Raw genomic sequence first — 22,145 nt, forward strand, 5'->3', positions numbered from 1 at the left:
CTCTGGGGACTGTGACCCTGATTCTCCCCTCATGCCCAGTTTTACCCCATGTTAGCCCACTGGCTTCAGTGGGATTCTCCTGATTTACACCAGTGTAAATGAGAGGGCAATTATGTCATATGTAAAAATGCCAGGCCAGCATTGGTGTTGGCTTCAAGGGGAGTTAGACGTGCACAGGCCAGGTCCGTTACGTTTCTAACCCCTGTCCCCGAGCAGGGTGGCTATAGCTACCTATTTAAAAGCTAAGACATCTTCTGTTTCTCTAGCACCTTGGATCCCCAAGCGCTCACACAGGGACCACTCAGCCACCTCAGGGTTGAGACACGGCAGCTGTTTAACAGCCATACAGAACACTGACGTTTGAGACAGGAGGTGAGAAACCCTGCTGCACTGTGAAGGGTTTGGACTGTGTGTATGAGAGGTTCTCATCAATTCCAATTTTGCACTTTATTTATTGTCTACCTATGGGATGTGTCAAGCCCCAGTCACAGTGTCACACTGTGAGGGACACATCATGAGACAATCCCTTTTCCAAAGAAGTTACAGAGTAACATTTACAAAAGCACCAAAGTGGCTTCGGAAGAGGGCTGGCTAGAAAACAGGAATTCCCTTTCAGAGAAAATGTCCAAGTTTCAGAAATTGTTTTCCTTCTGTGTCAGGACAAAACCAAGACCTTTCCGAACTTTTCCGAACTTTGCATGAAAAGCCATAGAGAAAGGGGCTCACTTCCTTCAGTAGCCAATAGCCCTGTGGTTAGAACACCTATATGGGATGGAGACAATGGTTCAAGTTCCTAGTCTGTCTGATTTAGACCAGAGGCTAGAACTTAGATCTCCCATATGATTACCCTCACCCTAAGGTTGTACAGTCTCTATCAATGAAAACTTAATTACTTATATAAAGCAGAACAGCTCCAACAGGAGAGACTGAAAGGGACTGGTTCAGAGCAGTGATTTGACGCTGGATTGCCCAGTGCCCTAACCCCTCGCTACTGGCTATTCTGGGATGGTGGTTTCATTCTGTAGTGTCCAATATGGTCTCACAAAATGTTTTGGTTTTGATGAACTGGCATTTTCTAGCAGAAAAGCTTTTTGTTGAAGAACTCCCAACTACCTCCAGTTAGGAGTCTCAGGCCCACGGTTTAAACGGTATTCAGCTTTTGCTCTGTTCAGCATTGCAAGGCCTAAGTGATTTAGATGGCCAAGTCCCATTTTCAGGAGGGACAGGCACTCGGCACCTACGTCCCATTGACTTTCAAAGACTTAGGCTGTTAAGTGCCTAAACCATTTTTGAAAGTGAGCCTTAGGCTCCTAAATCCTTCAAGTGCTTTTGAAACTTTTGCCCTCAGTCTACAGATTATGGCATTTTATTTTAACTAGCGTATCAATCAGACCCCAGTGTGAGCTAATCCCAAATCGACTTCACTTTGGAAATCAAAGTGCTTAAAAAAAGGGCAAAAAATGCCTCAGACCAATTCGCGCAAAAGTGTAAAATGTAATAACAGTGAATCCTTTAAGAAAATCGGAAACCACTTCCAAGGCAAGGCCCTGGCTCTGTGCACCAATCTTTATGGTTGTATTTCAGATCCAGATTTTACTCAGAAGAACAGATGGCTCCACTAGTCGTTAACCAGACACATGGGTCATCAGCAATGTTTGAACTTACAACAATCAGACTTTAGCACAGGCCACTTGAGCAAGGGAGTAGTACCATTAGCTAGTGGCAGCAGTAGGCTGTTATCCTCAAAAGATGACATGACACAAACTTGGCTAGTTAATTTGCACTAGGATTAAGTGGAATGCTTCTTGCTTCACTTTTTAATCCATTTTATTGTCCACAAAAAAATGGCTGACCGACTTCTGCAGCCTCTTCTTCCCATGTCCGCAGGTGACCAGAAATCTATACGTATCCTTACCTGTGTACACCCTCCTTGCTACCATCACCCTTAAACACCAGAGGGTACTATGGAAACCTACACCCACTCACTACAGGTATGGAGACAATCCACTGCGCAAACAATACCAAGGCACCTACAAATGCATCAGCCCCTACAACCACTAATGAGGTACTGAAATCCATATGCATGTTCCTCTTCCCTTCACCCTCTCCAAAGGTGTGTTACTGAATTTCACACACACACACACACACACACACACTTCCCCCTACAGACAATGGTCATTTATTAGAGAAATCTATAGACACGCAAATTCTCAGCCCACAGCGTGTAACAATAAGCGGCGCACCAGTACTCAGCTGTCACCATGTTTAACAGAAACATACTCCACCCAAAACCAAACCCCCACATCTCACAATTACCACAGTGTACTCAACATCTGCCATACAGTCACACAACAGGCCCGGTAACACACCTAGGAGGCTGCACACAAATTCTGTCCTTCACAATTACACATCCAACAAGTAGGCTAATGGGTTCACCTACGACATATGCACAGGGAGCTCTCAATCTGCCTCCTGGGGGCTCACCTCTTTTAAACAGAGCTAAAGGAAATGTGAAATACAGATCTTTATAACTACCGCACTGTCAGGAACAACTGATGAACACAACTCCAGGTTAGTGGGCAGCTGGGGTAAATGTGGGCCTGACGTAAAATGGAACCTGAGCGGTGTGTACACAGACCACATGAGCACCACGAGATTACACCTTGACACAGAGGGTATGTCTACACTGCAACTAGACACCTGCAGCTGGCCTGTGCCAATTGACTTGGGCTTGCGGGGAGCAGGCTTAGGTGCTGTTTACTTGCAGTGCAGATGTTTGGGCTCAGGCTGCAGCCTGAGCTCTGGGACCCTCCGACCTTAGAGTGTTGATCCACTCCAAGCCGGAACGCCTACATCACAATTAAACAGCCCCTTAGGCCAAGCCTCAAGAGCCCGAGTCAGCTGGCATGGGCCCGCCGCATTTTTTAATTGCAGTGTAGACATATCCAGAGTCAACACCAACCAAAAAATACATCGCACAGACACATACATACCAAGAAATACACCCAAACACACACTCACATACGGACATATATACATGCACATGCTAGAAAATCCACCTAAACATAGACACACACACACATGCACACCAGGAAATGTGTACACATTTACACAAGTGCCTCTAGACACAGATTCTTGCATACCCCAACATACACTACAACATACACACACAAACCCCATGCAACCTAGTGCCAAGTTTTCTAAAGAGCTCAGTACCCAGCAGCTCCCATTGAGAATAGAGAACGAACACACACACACACACACACACACAATAACAACAGGAGCTGCTTAGGTGCTGGACTTGTGTGAAAATATGGCCCCAGTTGTGGTTACTGAGCCCCTAGACACTAACCACAAACACGTAGACACTGAAACAAACAGCCTTCAGAATTCAATAGATGCCACGTTCAATGAAGCAAGCTGGGACAGCAGATCTGAGTTTCAGATGTCTATGACTGACCTGTTCCCAGACAGTCACCACTGCACCACCCCGATGGCTCTTTTCACATTGCAGTATCTTTGATGGTCAGATGTTCCTGTGGTATTGTTGTACCTTATATTTTGTTACACTCCCAATCTGTGTCCTTTTTGCTAACAAAAAATGAAATATGTACCTGGAAAAAAACCCTCATATACGTACAGAGGAAAACTTACACAGCCCCAGACACAGAAACACTGCGTACACCTAGATATGGAAAAATCCCATATACATATGCCCAGTACAGCTACAGACAGAACCCCCCCAGCCCCAGCCCCACCGCATACACCTAGACCCAGAAGCACACATTCCTCGACACTGAAACACCTCCTAAACGTAGACATGGAAACACCCACAGATACACACACCCCAATGCACCTAGAAAGAGATACACATATGCCTTAGGCATCCAGACATGGAAACACAAAATCCTAAACACATGTGCACCCCATGCACCTACACACAGAGACACCTCAAACACCTAGACACACACAAATTTCATATACATACACAGGATAACACACATCCACCTCATACACCGGCACACAGAAACAGACTGCACAGACACTTTCGCATAACTCCTTCTGTTGTAACCCTGCCCCAAAGGCAGACAAAGGGGCGGCAGGGAAGCTGTTTTTTCCCAATGCAGGACACTGGGCAGCAGTTCAGCTTCCCATACCTGGCGCTACATGTCAACATGTGCAAGCATCCCAGGACAGCCAATCAAGAGATGCCAGGCACTAATTAACCAGAGTGTGTGACCAGCTCATTAGGAAAGTGCTTTGAGATCCCTGGGAGAGAGGCAGAAGAGAAAGGAGAAGTGTTGCTCTTGGAGGACTTAGCCTGGGGGGAATCTGCGTGGTCTTTGTGTATGTGAGAGAGATTATTAATTATTATTATGAATTAGTAAAGTGCAGCAATGAACAACACCCAAACCCATACAGCCATTCTCCTCCGCTCAGAACTGTCTCATTCCGTTACTATTACCTCCCTTCTCTCTGCTCTGACAACCCCATTTGCTTTTTCCTTAGTCTACAATATTCACAGAAAGTAAAAGATTTCCAGCCTGAGGGCCTGGCTGGCTCAAGAGAATGGCAGATGGAGCTTTCCGCCACAAGGGTACCAGTGTGAATCCAGCCCTGGTCAGCAGTGCCTGAAGCTGACCACGCATCTGACATGGGCTGGGTGGCCTGTGTGAAATGAGCATGGTGGGTCTCAGTACGGTTCTCAGTGGGACAGGGATGCTCCATGTCACAAAAGTAACCACATCAACTCTCCTGTTTGGTGTCCTAGTAAAGAGGCCAGGTTGTGAATGAGCTGGTGAGACTGAACTCCCCTCTCACTCTAGAGCACAGCTGACGCACATGGGCAGGGGGGAGTGTGTGTGTGTGTAGGTGGCACTGCCACGCCCACACTACCTCTTCTGTGGATAATTCAGCACCAGGGCTGTCCATCCAGCCATTTAAATCGCTGCCCTCACCACCCTCTGTCTGATCCCATAGATTCTCTGCTGACTTCAGGATCGGGACTAAAGGTCAGTGACCCAAAGGGATATGGCACATGGAACCCAGGATCTCCCCTGAAGGCAGCTGGCAGGCAAGACCTTTATGCCAAAATTAGCATCTCATGGAACTGATACCCTGAACTTTAGAAACAAAATATGCTTGAGAAGAAAGCAACAAAACCTGTCTCAAGTGACCACTCAGCAGGGTGACAGAAATCACAGGAGATGTGGTCCTGTCAACCTCAAGTAATGCTACCAAAAGCAGAGCCACACTGGTGTGAGGGGAGTATATTTGGGACAGGCTTGGGAGTCAGGACAGTGGCGTGTGGCCAGGCTGCTGGCTATGTACTTATCTGGCCCTGCTCACCATTTTATCGGAACACCTTGCCGACTTTAATGAACTTATCCTCACAACCCCCACCCCCTGTGAAGTAGAGGAACATTTTAACCCCATTTTACAAATGGAGAAACTGAGGCAGGGAGAACTGACTCACCCGAGGTCACATAGGAAGTCAGTGGCAGGATCAGGAATGAAACCCAGATCTCCTGAATCACCGTCCAGGGTCTTATGATAATTTATACTGCAGTAGCAAGTACAGACCCCAGTCAAGTATCAAGACTCTGCTGTGCTAGATGTTGGACATGCATAACAGAAAGAGGGTCCCCGCCACTAAGAACTTGCAATCTACGTACAAGAGAAGAGACCGCAACGGGATGCAGCAAACTGATGGGGGGAGGACTATTATGTTCTGAGTTTGTTCAACACACAGCCCAATGGGTCCTGGCCCAGGACTGAGGCCCCTTGGTGCTACCGTAATACACCTAATAAATAACATACAGCGCCCAGCCCCCTGGGGTCCTGGCCCATGACTGAGGCTCCTGGGTGCTACCATAATACACCTAATAAATAATGTACAGCACCAGCCCCCTGGGGTCCTGGGCCATGACTGAGGCTCCTGGGTGCTACCGTAATAATAATCATGGTAATACAATGAGACAATTATTATTAGCATAATAAGCAGCAGTTACGGCACACCAGCCCCATAACCATTGCTTGTCCTTAACCTTGCCTCATCAGCCTTCAGTCCATATTACAGACTCTATTACAGTATGTGACAAGTGAATTAAGGGAGGAGACACATCATGACAGAACCTAGGGACTAATCCTGACCTCGCTAACACATTGAGGTTGCTCAACTTGCCTCTTGGCAGTTATGTAGCATTTTTATGCTTTGCCAACATTAACCAATCAATCCTATCTAGGCTCCTGGGAGGCTGATCTCTATAATTATTTCCCCATTTTACAAATGGGGAAACTGAGGTACAGACTGATCAAGGGCCAGAATTTCAAACATTTGCCTCTTCCACTGCGGCACCAAAATAAGGGGCTACATTTTCTAAAGAGCTGAGAGCTCACATGCCACAGTCTTCTGAAAAGTTGGAGCACAGCTCTCTTTCAAATCTAGAACCCAGAAGTCCTGACTTCTAATCAGACGCTCAGACCACTCGACCACAGCAGTCTATAGCAGGAGTTCTCAAACTTCATTGCACCACGACCCACATCTGACAACAAAAATTACTACATGACCCCAGGAGGGGGGACCAAACCCTGAGCCCACCCGAGCCCCGCCGCCCCGGGCAGGGGAGACAAAGCCCAAGCCACACTGCCAAGGTGGAGTGGCTAAAAACAAAGCCTGAGCCTCGCCATCCAGGGCTGAAGCCCTCAGGCTTTGGCTTTGGCCCCAGGCAATGTGGCTTGGGCTTTGGCCCTGGGCAGTGGGGTTCGGGCTTCCGCCTTGGGTCCCATCAAGTTTAATGCCAGCGCTGGCAACCCCATATAGGAAGTGGGGGGGGGAGAGCACTAAACTGGAATAATTTTTCTCAAGCTCCCAAGTTGTTGGAGGATCTGAGAAAAAGGAGCCCAGGCCTGAACCTAACCCCTATTACCATCCTATCCGAGCACCTCCCAATCTCTAATGCCTTTATCCTCACAGTGCCCCCTGAGGTAAGGCAGTACTCTTACCCCCCCGCCATGGAGAAATCAGGTGCAGAGAGGTGAAGGCCCAGATCCTCAAAAATATTTAGGCTTCACTGAAATAAATGGGAGTTGGCTGCTTAAATAGCTTTGAGGATATGGACCTAAGTGACTTGCCCAAGATCACATACGATGCCCGAGATAGCACAGAGGCTTGAACCCCACTCTCACAAACCCTGCAGTGGGGCCCCAAGCCACAGCACCAGCCTTCCTCTTGCCACAGTGCTGCTGGGTCATTGCAGAACCAGCCCCTCAGGTTTTGCCAGATCCAAATCAGAATCACCCCAATTCTATTCCTATGCAAATATTCAGGGAAATATCCACACACCCTGGAATCAGCCCATCTTCCAGAGGGTCCAAACTACTATCCACCAGTGAGCCTGTTGCAGGGACTGTACTGCCCTTTCGCGAGCCTGCCCTCCGGCCAGCTTCCCATCAGGGTGCGCTCAGGCAAACTCACAGTTCCTCTGGAAGAAAAGTGCCTTCTTCCACACCAGGGCTTGCTGTGCCAGTATACTAACCATGACTGACACTCCTCACTCGCACTGCAGGGACTGGAACAGCTGCGGCAAGGCAATGCACGATGCCTGGAGACTCGTGTGAAATGCAGCGACACGGAGTGAGTTGTTACCTTCAAACCAACAACAACAAAGAGAGCGAGAGAGAGAAAGCCACCGAAGTAAAAGCGTGTCGGAAAAAGGGACGCAACCCCTGCTAGCTTCATTGCAACGCAGCCCCTAGAGCAGCAAAGCTAATGGGGGCACTGAGAGCTGGTTCGTAGTCTCCATTTTGTAAAGGAATCCTGCTCCCATGTACAGACATTCGGGGGTGGGGGCTGAAAGGAGGGGAGTGGGGGGACTAGTGACAAAAATGTTGCATCCGTCTCCCCAGCCCACACCCTGCTGCTCACTCTGTGGCTAGAGCAGGTGGCTGCATCTCCTGCTCATCCTGGAAAAAGACGGGGAAAGGGGTAGCTAGAGATGGTGAGTTCTCTCCTCTTGACAGGTAACTTTTAAACACTGGAGCTACATCCGCCCCCCGCCACCCCCATATCTTCTACTTTGGAGAAAGGGACAGCTGCGCAGGTTGTTCCTGATGGAACCTGAGGCCCCATGAACCTCCCCTACTCCTAGGAAAAGCTGCACCCCCAGCACTTGGATCAGCCTTGTTGTAAGACTCAGAGGCCATCTGAGCAAACCTGGCCCCAGCGAACCATTCTGCATCACTAATAACAATCCTTTGCCCTCCCTCGCACCTGCAGTCTGAGGATCTCAAAGCCCTTTGAAAATACAAAAGATTTAAGCCACCTTGAAAGGTCAAGAAACTGGGGGATAGAGCTTACTTAGGGCCATGCAATGAGACAGTCCGAGAGGTGGGAACAGAACCCAAGAGTCCTGGCTTAGCATGCCTGGCTTTAAGCACTGACAACACCAGCTCACAGGCCTGCTAAAGGAGCCCAGGTGCCCTGGCTCTCAGACCCCTGCCTTAAGCACTATAAACAATCGCCCACAGGGCCCTGAAGCTGTGGTTCACCATTCCCTAATTTAAGGGGTAGGCCCAGAACCCATGAGTCTTGTCACCCAGTTCTCTGCTCTAACTGCTAAGTAACACTTTCTCCTAGAGGGAGGAATACAATGCAGGACACCTAGCTCTCGGCTCCTCACAATAACCCCTAAATAACACGCCCTTGGAGCAGAAAAGAGAACCTGGGAATCCTGACTCCTAGATTGCTCCCCTGACAGCTAGAACACACTGCCTTCCTCACAGGGCTTAGCTTCCGGACTCCCACCTCCTTGCCCGCTGCTTCAACCACTGAACCATGCTGGAAATGGGCAGTTTCATGCTGTTTTGACTGAATTTTCAACAGAGATTTTGGGCTCCTTTTAAGCCAAAGACTCAGAGCAAAGCTGCAGCAGGAGCGAGAGGATGCGATCCTCGCTTCGGCTGGAATGGATGACCTGCCCTTGCTGAGTCCTACCCAGCGCTGCTTTTGTAATAGCAAAGCTGAGCCCCTCGTTCAGAGTGGTAACAATAGCCTGCAGGTGCTATGGATCCCATGACCTGACAAACGTCGCCCCTGCTAAATCTAAGCTGCCACCAGCTGTCTTTCCACCCGCAGATGGGACAGTCCCCAGCGGCTCTTCCTGATCAGGATTCGGGGGAGGGGGGTGAAGGGGAGTTTTAATTTTTGCAATCAGGGAAAACTCTAGAGGCAGGTAATTCTAGGCACTGTTTGCCTCAGCAGAAAGCAGCCTCTGAGAGGACTGTATGCAGCTAGCAAGATCCAGGCACTTTTGCATGTCTTTGAGGCTCCACCTCCCGCTGCTGCTGGTAAGGACAAAGCTGCATCCTCGCACAGGAAGTCAGGCGCAGGGGTGTGATTTCAACCCATTGGCAGGACACTGCTGCCTGACCGGGAATGGACTGTGGCCCACCCAAATGTGCCAACATCCCAAGAGCTGCTGGAAAAGCCAGCAGAAGGATGGGTCATTGGCTTAGGGACCAATTACTCCCTTGAGAGTTATGGGGCCCGATTACTCCTTGGAGAGTTATGGGGCCTGGCTCAAATCTCTTCCCTATTAGGGTATGCACGAAGGTATGGGACTCTGCATAAAGTGACAGGGATAGATTGAGCTTGAGCAGAGAGACAACACCACAGACAGCGTCTTTAGTAATGATTTCTAGCTCTTACTATCCATGCACCTCAAATAAGGTTACTCTCAGTATTCCCATTTTACTGATGGGGAAACTGAGGCACGGGAAGGGGAAGTGACTTGTCTGAAGTCACCCAGCAGCCAAGTTAGGAATAGAACCAGGCTCTCCTGAGTCCTAAAACCACTGCTTTACCTAGTAGTGCATACTACTTGCTACGTCAGCCACCTAGCTCTGCATATGTGACAGCCACCATGTTACCCAACATGCCAGGGACTGAGTCAGGGATCTTCAGTGCTAAAAGCATGAGTTTCTATAGCTTGAGCTAAAGCTCCCTAGCTGGAGCTGTAACACACCCATATTTCCTGTGGATTGGGCACACGGCACACAATGTCGAGAGGGTTACACCCACGTACCTCCAAATGTGAAGAGAGGTGCCAAGGGCTCAGAAGAGGAATGACAGTTTAACACACCATCTCCCTGCAGGCCCACTTTCCAACAAAACTGACCAAAGGATTTCCCCTCCTTTCACACAGGGCACATCACAGCTTGATGTATTTCTGCTCAGGTATATCACACTCTGGCCTCCACTTCAGCAGTCATTTCCCCTCTCTGGATATGTCACCCCAGGTAACACTGAGCTAGGATAAACTAACATTAGTGAGAGTCATTCATGCTAGCTCTGGGGCAAATCCATGCCCTGGTGTAATCCTGTTGAACTGCCCGACTTGAATAAAAACGCACAAGAACAACTTACAGCGTTCCTGAGACCCAGTGTTCAAAAGCCATGAGTTCGGCATCAAAAATCATGAGATCTTTTAAAAATAATAATCCTTGGGGTCTTTTCCTTTGCCTTCTGGTGTTTGACCTGTAGGAGTCACATTTCCAAGCTCTTCTCCATGACCAGGAGAACTAGAACTGTACTTTGTTTAAAAATTAAAAGCTGAGATGCTGATGTAATCATAGAATCATAGAATCATAGAATATCAGGGTTGGAAGGGACCTCAGGAGGTCATCTAGTCCAAACCCCTGCTCAAAGCAGGACCAATCCCCAATTAAATCATTCCAGCCATGGCTTTGTCAAGCCTGACCTTAAAAACTTCTAAGGAAGGAGATTCTACCACCTCCCTAGGTAACGCATTCCAGTGTTTGGACCCTCCTAGTGAAAAAGTTTTTCCTAATATCCAACCTAAATCTCCCCCACTGCAACTTGAGACCATTACTCCTTGTTCTGTCATCTGCTACCACTGACAACAGTCTAGAGCCATCCTCTTTGGAACCCCCTTTCAGGGAGTTGTGTAAGCAGCTATCAAATCCCCCCTCATTCTTCTCTTCCGTAGACTAAACATCCCCAGTTCCCTCAGCCTCTCCTCATAACTGATGTGTTCCAGTCCCCTAATCATTTTTGTTGCCCTTCGCTGGACTCTCTCCAATTTATCCACATCCTTCTTGTAGTGTGGGGCCCAAAACTGGACACAGTACTCCAGATGAGGCCTCACCAATGTCGAACAGAGGGGAACGATCACGTCCCTCGATCTGCTGGCTATGCCCCTACTTATACATCCCAAAATGCCATTGGCCTTCTTGGCAACAAGGGCACACTGTTGACTCATATCCAGCTTCTCGTCCACTGTCAAACCTAGGTCCTTTTGTGCAGAACTGCTGCCGAGCCATTCGGTCCCTAGTCTGTAGCGGTGCATTGGATTCTTCCGTCCTAAGTGCAGGACCCTGCACTTAACCTTGTTGAACCTCATCAGATTTCTTTTGGCCCAATCCTCCAATTTGTCTAGGTCCCTCTGTATCCTATCCCTACCTGCCACCGTATCTACCACTCCTCCTAGTTTAGTATCATCCGCAAATTTGCTGAGAGTGCAATCCACACCATCCTCCAGATCATTTATGAAGATATTGAACAAAACCGGCCCCAGGACCGACCCCTTGGGGCACTCCACTTAATACCAGCTGCCAACTAGACATGGAGCCATTGATCACTACCCGTTGAGCCCGACAATCTAGCCAACTTTCTACCCACCTTATAGTACATTCATCCAGCCCATACTTCTTTAACTTGCTGACAAGAATACTGTGGGAGACCGCGTCAAAAGCTTTGCTAAAGTCAAGGAACAATACATCCACTGCTTTCCCTTCATCCACAGAACCAGTAATCTCATCATAGAAGGCGATTAGATTAGTCAGGCATGACCTTCCCTTGGTGAATCCATGCTGACTGTTCCTGATCACTTTCCTCTCGTGTAAGTGCTTCAGGATAGATTCCTTGACTTCAGGAATCCTGGGACTTCAGGAGCTGGAGCTCAAACCAAAACACCAGCTATCACAAGAGAGCTGGCAACACTGGATTTCCAGCTAGCCACCAACAGCCTAGTTCCATTGGCCACACGCATTCTGTATGGGCCTGATTCTCCCATCACTAGCACTGGTATAAACCCCCAGAGACTCCTGTCAGGCCAGGGGGAGCTAATGCTGTGAAAGCAGCATGCACGAGATTAAAATTAGACTTTCTATATTTATTTTGGACATTTATTTATCTACCTGGGGCTAGATTCTGATCTCAGTTACACCGGTGATAAATCTGACTTCTACCCCATAGACTTCAAAGGAATGCCTCCAGCTACACACTAGCATAAATGAGATCAGAATCAGGAACACCTGGGCAGTACATGCTAGTTAAAAGCATACCCCAAAAGGACAAAATATCAGCCATGGACACTGTCTGCTCAGATTTGGGCATGAACACAGATTCTGTCAAAACGAGTTCTTTGTAATTCCAACAGAAATGGCTATTAAAAATAAACATTCCCATTTAGCAGGGCACACTTTAGGGCGCAGTGTGAACCAGGAAAATTGACTATAAACCAGATCAAAACTGAGCTCACTCTTTTCCAAAGTCAGTGAAATATACAAAAACTTGCATCTGGTATAAAAATAGTAACAAGGACATTGGGGGCCAGATCTTCAGCTCTTGTAAATCAGGCTAGCTCCAACACTTCTACTTATTTGCAAGAGCTGAAGATCCGGACCTGATTCTCATCAATCTTTGCATTTTAATAATCTCAGATGTTAGTAACACGATGAACGACAATTTTTGTTGTTTTAATTATATGTCCTCTGATTCCTAGTTGCCCTGCACCTTCAGTAATCAAGTATATAAACGTGAAGGGAGTGCAAAATGGGCGTAAAAAGCTACCTCATTGGTATGGTAGCATTTTGCACTGGTACTGCACTAGGACAAGGGTGAATCAGGCTACGTTCCTGTTTACACTTGGGCAAAGAGGATGTAAAACACCATTTTGATATGATAGAATTTTGCACCCAGCTTGCATGCATGTAAATGATGCTCATTGTGGTACAGGGGAGAACCAGGCCCATGATTTTTTCTCAGCTGACTGTGCAAACAGAAGAACCAAAAGACAGTGGAAATTTTACAGCTGCAATAGGGGGGATGAATTTTGTAATGTGTAAGAGCTGCCTCACAGACACCAGGACTCAAGGGCTAAGAATTTGGGTTGTCCTTTTGCAGAGCAGCTCGTTGTTTTCGCTGAACTGCAACCCTCACTCATACAAGTCGTTTGATTTCAAAGAGCAAGGGGAATAAGAGCAAGCTCCTGGGTTTGAATGCTGCAGGAATGGAGGCCTGGAGTTCTCACTGGAAGATGGATCTCTTCCTCCCGTCCCCATAGATCCAACAAAACCAAGGTTTGTCAACCTTCAGGGCATGGCCTTTTTACTCAGGCTAGTTCTTGTGGGAGATCAGTGGTAGGGCCTGTAGGTGTTGCTAGAGTTCAGCTTAGCTAATCGTGGTCACTAGGTTGGCGTGGTAATCGTTCCTGATTTCCATGGAATGACACGAGAAACAGATCCATCTCACTAGCCCAATGTATCTTTTAGAACCAGAAGTGGAAAGCTAGATACAGATGTATACTGTATGGGTAGTATATGCTCCTGGGCTGAGATTTTCCCGGATGCATTTTAGCCAGGAGCAAATTTGTTTATGGCAGAGTTCTAAGTCCTTGCAAAACGAGGTACTAACAGGAAATCCAGACTAAAACTTCATTGGAAGCGCTCCCAGGCGGAGATGCTACCAGGCGACACATACACGACCCCGATCTCTCCTTGAGACTCAACTCAGTTGCATCGCCTCTATGAAGCAAGCCAATGGACAGAGGTTAGATGGAGGGAGAGATGGGCATAGCTGATTCCTACTTTATTTGTATTAAAAAAATTAACCATTCCACTGTGTCTAACATTTACAGATTTGAATGTGATTCTATTTCTCTCCCTGACCTTTTATCTGTCCCTAGTCTTCTTTAGCCTGTTGGTTCCTCTGGGCAGTGACTGTTTACTCCTATGGTTTTGTACAGTACCTAGCGTAACGGGGCCTCAATTCTGACTGGGGCCTTTGGGGGCTACTGTGATGGACATATTAAATGCTAACAGCACACACACGCACACACACATTGCAATCGATCCTGGCCTGCAATCTTTCACTGTCTAAGCAGTTCCAAAACTGAAGGCCTAAATTCAAAGCGTGTTGAAGTCAAGGGAGACTTTGCACTGACCTAAGTGGGCTCTGAATTCAGACCTCATTCCAAATTCATTTGAAAAACCTGCCCAATAATTACCAGCCCGAAAACTAAGCCAACTAGCCAGGGTGAAAATAATTGTGTCGCCAAACCCCCCGCCCTCAGAGCAACCCCCGTTGCAATTCAAGGGAATAAATCAGCTGCACGCACTTACTGTAGTTCATTTAATTGTACCATATCGACAATCAACTTTCTCCTTATTGATCTTTCTTGCACTACAGCACTGTCTAAAGGCCTCCACCCAGACTTGAGCCTCCCCAAGCTAGGCACTGTATGCTGAAGGAGTTCAACCCAGTCCCTCCTCCGAAAAAGTTACGTACCCACGGGCAAGGGTGTGCTACAGCACACCATTGGTGCCTAATCCCCAGAGGAGATGAGCGTCTCATTGCCCCAGTCAGGGAGCTGTAGCAGCTTATACTTTTAGCTCTGGAAGTCCCTGGCTCAGCCCCCGGTGTGTCAGCTAAGATGGCGTCCAACACACTTATGAAAAAGGCCCTGATCCTGCAAACATTAACACACTTTTAACTTTACTACCAGGGGTAGTCCCAGTAGTAAAGTCAGGCATGCATGTGTCTGCAGCATCAGGGTCCAGACAGACAAAAGGTAGGGGAAGGAAAGCATCACCCCCATTTCACAGCTGGTGAAACTGAGGCACGGAAAGATGAAGTAAATTGTCCAAGGTCAACTTCTGAGCCCTAGCCCAGCGCCTTAACCATAAGGCCGCCCTCCTCCAGTTGAGTGTTAATACATATTTTAAAATGTAAGTTAATTGTTACGGCAGGACAAGTTACAGGAATCACGATCTGTTGACTATGTTAGTCCACAGATTTCACCAGCATTGGTAGAATAGTTTTGTCACTGAAGGGTATTTGATCAGCTACTGACCACCAAAACAAGGATCTGTAAACCAACCCTAGTGAAATCCGTCAAACTATATCCCTGGCAAATACTGTTCATCCAGTCCCGCTGATACCACTGCTCCATCAGGCTTTTGTTACCATCTTTTCCTCCCTGCCTTCACTCCACTTCTTCTTTCCTATCATAGATCGCAGTGTGTCTCTTCCTGAGTAGTCTTCAATGTCTCTGTCCTCTTTTCCTTCTCACTCCTTCCCCCTACTGTGTCTCTCTATTTTTCTTTCCCTACATTTTGTTCTTCTCCTTTTATAGGTTTCAGAGTAACAGCCGTGTTAGTCTGTATTCGCAAAAAGAAAAGGAGGACTTGTGGCACCTTAGAGACTAACCAATTTATTTGAGCATGAGCTTTCGTGAGCTACAGCTCACTTAAATAAATAAATAAAAAGCTCATGCTCAAATAAATTGGTTAGTCTCTAAGGTGCCACAAGTCCTCCTCTCCTTTTATACTTTCTCTCTTTCCCATGGTCACATACACTCTCACTCACACCTTGTTTATTAGTATTATTTGGACTGCAATAGCACCTAGTAGCTCCAGCCATGGCCCATGACCTCACAGTGCTGGGCACTTACCTTATTTATTAGGTGTATTATTGTAGCAACTAGGAACAGCAGTCACAGACTGAGACCCCGCTGTGCTAGGGGCTGTCCATTATTTATTAGATGTACTACAGCAGTGCTTAGACACTCATCACAGACCAGGACCCAACTTTGCTGGGTGTTGTACAGCCACAGAACTAAAGCCGGTACTTCCAATCTACGTACACTGTACTTCTCTCTTCTCACCTATCCCATTCATCTCTTCTACTTTCTCACCCACCCAATCTCACAGGCCCCCACTGACCCACCAAGAAGGGTTGGAAATTTGACTAGATACCAGATAGCAGAGGAGTAAATGTACTAGTCACAGACCAATCTAAAAGTGGCAGTATCCAGGTGAGAAACCAACCCTCCCTATTGAACTGCTATGAAAGGGAAAGGTTTTCTTGGATTCCCACCGGGGTACATTCCTGGGATCCTACTCAGGGGCTCCATGTTTGGTATCAATCTCTGGCCAGCAGGTGTCTGCCTCCATCTCCTCACAACCCATCTGCTACTAGAAAGGAGAGGTTCTTTCTGTTTTCCCACCTCTAGATGCTCCTGCCTTCTGCATGAGGGGTGGGGATAGTAGGCGGTCTCCTCTCTTCTACCCTTCCACAAATTCTGGACCTGATTTTCCTCTCGCCCTGGTGTAAATCAGGAATGATTATCATCTAAAATCAATGGTGTAAGTGAGAGGAGAATCAGACCATCTACCTTTTTTTGTTCTCCTCCCAAGGCACCAGAGCGTTCCCCCAGCAGCTCCTCAGAGCCTTCCCAAGGAGCAGCAGCAGCAGATTGAAAATGACCAGATTCCCTTGAGTTTCATTTCTACCCATAGGATTTACAATACCAGAAGTGAAACTCACAAGACTCTCACCCAGTTTCTACATTGCAGAGCTCTGAGCAGCTGCAACAGAGGCACTGGTGCAGTCTCTGCAGACTAAGGAAAACAGCAGTCTGTCAGGTTACACTTAGTACAAAACTGCAAGGCTTTCTTCCCTACCCTAAGGACAGGGCACTGTTTCTTAAATGGAAACTTAGATTTCAAGAAGCTGAGAGCACTCACCTGGGCAAGATCCCTATTCACATAGTGCAAACACATTTTTTAACCCCCAAATTTAGTAATGCATGCACTAAATGAATATTTTCAATAGCCACCTAATTCATACCAGGGTTATTGCTTATAAAAACAGGGTGCAGACATCCATACAAAGACCTTATTCTGCTGATTAAACATGTACTGGTCAGTGACTCTGGACGTCTGTACTGCACGCACAGAGTGCATAATTTGTCCACTACACACCTCTTATGCCTCTGTCTTTAATGGCAGCTCCAAAATACACTCAAATCCTGTTACACAGAACATTAACAAAGAAGTGTTAATAGTAGCTTAAAAATCTAACATAATTCCACCATGCCACAAAAATTCTCACTTAGGCACTCAATACTGATCCTGATCTCACTTACTGCATGGTGAAACTGGAGTTACTTCCACTTTTTTCAGTGCAATGCAGATTCACACCAGCATAACTGAGCTCTGAATCTCTCCCTCTGTCCTTGTTTTACCCAGCTATGATGAGGTATCGTTGCTCTTTGGAAGCAGGCTTAGCCTTGTCTAGTCATCTGTTCTAAGATAACATCTAAACTGCAAAATCTAGCCACAAAAGAGGGTGAGTTGAGAAAGACAGAGTTAGCCTCCAAATTTCTCACTTATTGTCAATTTCAGGCAGTTCCAAGACATTCTGTTAGCAACCTTGCCCATTTCATTCCCCTGCGGTTTTCGGACTTTGCAATGCTGTGCACAGATTCCCCTTCTAGGGGAATGAGGAGTGGAGGGATCATACCGGTAGATAGTACATAATCTAATCATACAGAAAATGTGCTGAAATACCAAGCAGGCTATTGGCGAGCGTACACCAGTTTGCTGAATAGTAGGGCAGTAAGAGTAAGCATTAGCAAACAGACTGTTGGGAACAATCCTGCACTGATCACCAGTAATACGGCCTATATGGAACCAAACAACCTTTACAATCTCTAACTTCTGTGGGTCCAGACACAACACAGCAAAAAAACTGTCTTTTGATTGGTCCCCCAAATTCTCCCTGAAGTAAAGGAAAATTTATGCACCAGACAATATAGGTTAGAATAATTTGCATCTCTCACAAACCCAGTGCCCCCAAAACAGTATGGAAAAAAGGATCTTAGCAGAGATCTATCTGCCCATCCATCCTACTGTTTCCTACAGCATTCATCAGCAGAGTATCTAAGCACTGCAGTGCACATGCTCAGTTAGCCAGCTTTCTGAGGGGTGAATATCTACTGTAAACTGTTTCTAATTTAAAATTAGTATTTGCAAGGCTTGGGTATGTGTCAGGAATCGAGGGGCAGATTCTGATCTGAGTTGCACAGGCATAATGCCACAGGCTTGAAGAAACTGCTCCGGATTTACACCGGGGTAACCAAAATTAGAACCTGGCGCTAAAATGTGGGTGCTGTATTTCAGTTTTTAAACCAAGCTGAGGGGAAACACATGCTAGAAACTGCTCCTAGAAAGAAACTTACTACCAAAAAACCTTAAGACGGCCCCATTTAGATAATTTTTCAAGACACAGTTTTAACATAAAGGTATCAGATACCAACAACATGCGCATCAGATTTCAGGCGAATACATCAGTATGGGTTTAACATCCAGGTAACTCACAATGCTATATAGAACTACCTTCTCCCATCCAGGCACCAAAGCACCTTGCTCACTGCCAAAACTACACCAAGCTTTCAACAGATGCAAGACCTTTATCAACCATATTATGAATAGAAAATGTTTCTTTTAAAACTATACATTCTGAGATACACAGGGTGGCTTTCCTCAGCCATATTTTGAAAGGGGGTGGGGGTTTATGTGGTTTGCTGGCTTTCCCTCTAGACAACGGCAAATAAGTAAAAAATCACAATAGAGAATAAGGTATTTACATACCAAAGTTGAAGCATCAGATGCAGAGACAGCAATTTCTCAGTTTCTCCGCCCAGCTTGGGAAACCACTTTCAATGGAAAGAGTCCGCAGATATGGCCAGAAGTGGCTCCTAAATCTATCTTCTCACCCCCAACCCCTCCTCACTTGTGAAATTAATTGTACATCCAGGGGCAGATGAAAGGTGGCTGGGGCAATTCCTGTGCTATTCTGCCAATGCAATGTGTGGTCCCAGGGTCTGATTCTGCACCCAAATACATGGGCATATGTTCTGCCAGCTTCCATGGGAGCTCCGCCCATGTAGCAGAGGGAAGTGACCCCGACGTCCCTTGTCCTGTAATTCTGCACATAGGGGTGCACAAATAAAACACAGTATATCTCTCTCTGGGCAGCCAGGCATAATAAACATGGGGCAAAACTATCTCCCTGAGGGCCAAATTCTGCTCTCAGTTACACCTGTTTAAAGCCTGAGTAACCTCACTGATTTTGATGGTGTGACTCCGGACTGACACTGGTGTAAGCGAGAGCAGAGTTCGGCCCTGTGTATTGATAGGTCTAATTTCTATGTAATGCAAATATGCAACATCCACCCATTGCTGTGTCTGCGGAAAAGCTTTGGACAGCAGCAGTGAGGACCCAAGCTTCCTACCCTCCAATTACCCAACATCCTGTCTCATATCCCCACTGCTAATGAGACCTCCACACGCACCCTTCTCCGTGCCCCTCCCTTTGGGCCACATTTCAGCAGTGAGGACTCTGTGCTGTCTGCTCCTCTTCTTCTAGCAGGGAAGCAGCGTTAAAGACCATAGATTACTGATCCCCTTTCTCTGGACCAACAAGGGGTTCGCTGGGGAACCCCTGTTTCTGTTTCTCGTGAAATGGCTTGCAGACACCCACAAAGATGGCAAAGATCCTGGCTCACTGCTCCCCCTTCCATTCCACATGGATGGGCAGTGTTGTCGGGGAACACGCAAACCCCTGCACTGCCTCCCACTGGAAGGTCCGTGGACGTGATGGATGCTGGGCATTTACCCATCTGACAGACCCATGTTGCAAGGGAAGTCCCAAGACCCCCTGCCCACGAACTGGCTCGGGTGGAGGCCCCACTCCCAGACTGGCCTCTGCATGTCCTGCCTGTTCTGTAATCCACACCCTGAACCCCTCAATCTGGGGAAAAGCTGTCTGACCATGAAATGCCCCTAAACCCCTTCCCCTGAGGGGTGGGGACTGGCCAGGGTGTGCCAGGCAGGCTGCGCCCTAGGGAGGCAGGTATCATGGGCAAGAACGTTAGCTACCTGTGCTGGGAGTGCAGGTGACTGGACTGAGGTCGTGGCATGCAGTGGAAGGTGGGGAGTGGGGTGCAGAGGTACAGCGGGGGGAGGTGAAGTGCGGATGGAGGGGATCGGGTGAGTTGAGAGGTGGAGACGAATGGGCTGGGGTGAAGGTACATGGGTCAGGGTGGGAGGCCCACATGCACGAGTTGGGGTGCAAATGCCTGGGAGAAGGGGATCCATGGAGAAGGGTGCCTATGCATGGGTGCTGTGCACATGTGTGGGTGGCGGGAAGCGTGCATGATGGGGTGCAGGTGCCTAGGCTGAAGAGGATTCATGGACTGGGGTGCAGAAAACCAGGTAGGGAGATTCATGAGTTAGGGGATGCAGAGGCATGGGTGGGCTGTATATGTATTAAGAGGTGGAGATGTGTGAGTGGGGAGGACGCATACATGACAGGGTGCAGGGGCCTCAGTGGGGGAAGATTCATGGCCGGGAGATGTATGAGTTAGGGGGTGCGGATGCATACATGAAGGAGGCAGATGCCTCGGTGGGGGTTAGATGCATCCTGGGGGGCAGCTGCTTGGGTGGAGGTTGCATGCATTAGGGGGTGCAGATGCCTGGATCTGGGGGTGCATGCCTTAGAGGGTTCAGCTGCCTTGGTCGGCAGGTGCATGCATTAGGGGGTGCAGCTGCCTGGCTGGGGAGGGATGCTCGAGTGCGGGGGTCCCCAACAGAAAGGATATGGCCATTCGGTGATCTTTTTGGCGTATTTCCTCACCACATTATCCTCGCTGAAGAGGAACAGGGACCGGTTGACAGTCAGGCAGTTCTGCCGGACGGGGATGGGGTTGTAGAGAGCCATGGTGCGGGCTCGCTGGGCCATCGACTGCTTGTACATCCTCTGGGCCCCGGGCGGTCCGCCCTGCCGGCTGCCCCCTGCACCCCGGCCGCCTCCACCGCCCGCCGCGCCCCCGGAGCCAGCGCCCCCGGAGCCGCCAGCCCCGTAGCGGGCCGGCACCTCGTCTCCGAAGCGAGCCATCCTGCAAAGAGCAAAGGGCCGGGGGTTACGATGCTGAGGACGCTGCCGGAGAAGAGAAGCTGGTCACATCCCATCGGCTGCTGCGGCTGCGGCTGCTCGGGGGGCTGGCAGCCGAAGGAGGAGGACGTTCAGGCAGGAGCACGGCCGGCGAAAGCACCAGAGACCCTGGCCATCCTTCCTCAAGCCTCTCTCCGCCCCGCTCAGGGAAGGCACCGATGCGACCCCCGCGCACACACACACGCGCGCACGCACAGCCCCCCCCCAAAGAAAATTGCAATGAAAAAACGAACGCACCACCCTCGGCAAATGGTGCTCTGCAATTAAAAATAACAACTCATCGATGCGCCAACCTCGCCCGAGGGTTGCCAGCGCTAAAAAGAATAATTAAAGAGCCACCCACAAAACAGAATGGCAACCCAAAAACCGCAATTCGCCGCCAGCCCAACCCCCCCCCCCAAAAAAAGCAATTTAAAAAAATGTCTCACTCCCAGCAAAGTAACGAAATACAAATAATTACGATCAAATATAGCAAGTGCAGCGCCTCCTCCCTCCCTCCCTCCCGACATTCAATTTAAAACCCCTGAATGCACCAGCTCCTCACTTCAAGCCCGGGGGGTGGGGAAGTGCGCTACAAAGAAATAAAACGGGCCCGCAACTATATATTTGCAATGCAATTTTTGGCAAAAAAAAAAAAAGAAATTAAAAAATAAAGAATGCAACCCTTCCTCTGTCCTGTTCAGCTTTGCACGCTTGAAAACAAATGTACCCTAACATTTGTTTTTAAAATCAGTGCGTTCCCCTCAGCCTCGCCCCCCCAAAATGTTAGCATCAGGGAAGAAAATAACAATAATGTTTAAAAAAGCAAAAAAAAAAAAAAGACACCCCCCCCCCCCCAAGGTCTCTGCTTTCACTTGTGCATCATCCTGCCGTCTTCAAAACCTTGCAAGATCTGGAGAGGAATAAAAGGCTATTGGGGTCTTGCTAAGCGTCTTAAGATGTAGGCTGGATTTTTTGTTTGGTTGGTTTTTTCCTGTTGCAAGTTCACCGGCGGTCTCTGCTTCCTGCCTTATTATGATTTTGGTGTGAGCGCCTGAATGTC

General features: G+C 48.1%; 1 protein-coding gene across 14 annotated transcripts in view; it reads right to left on the reverse strand.

Annotated features, from left to right (window-relative positions):
• The window catches only part of CACNA1A (calcium voltage-gated channel subunit alpha1 A), a 147,007-nt gene extending 125,960 nt beyond the window's left edge, over positions 1-21,047 (reverse strand). For all 14 annotated transcript variants that reach the window (XM_074935164.1, XM_074935161.1, XM_074935162.1 and 11 more), the window contains exon 1: positions 20,751-21,047. In XM_074935164.1, the coding sequence (XP_074791265.1) occupies positions 20,751-21,046 (296 nt within the window). In that variant the 5' untranslated portion in view covers position 21,047. The remainder of the gene's footprint in view (positions 1-20,750) is intronic.
• Positions 21,048-22,145: the final 1,098 nt, after the last annotated feature.

The sequence above is a fragment of the Natator depressus genome, chromosome 20 (genome assembly GCF_965152275.1).
Source record: "Natator depressus isolate rNatDep1 chromosome 20, rNatDep2.hap1, whole genome shotgun sequence".
NCBI lineage: Eukaryota > Metazoa > Chordata > Testudines > Cheloniidae > Natator > Natator depressus.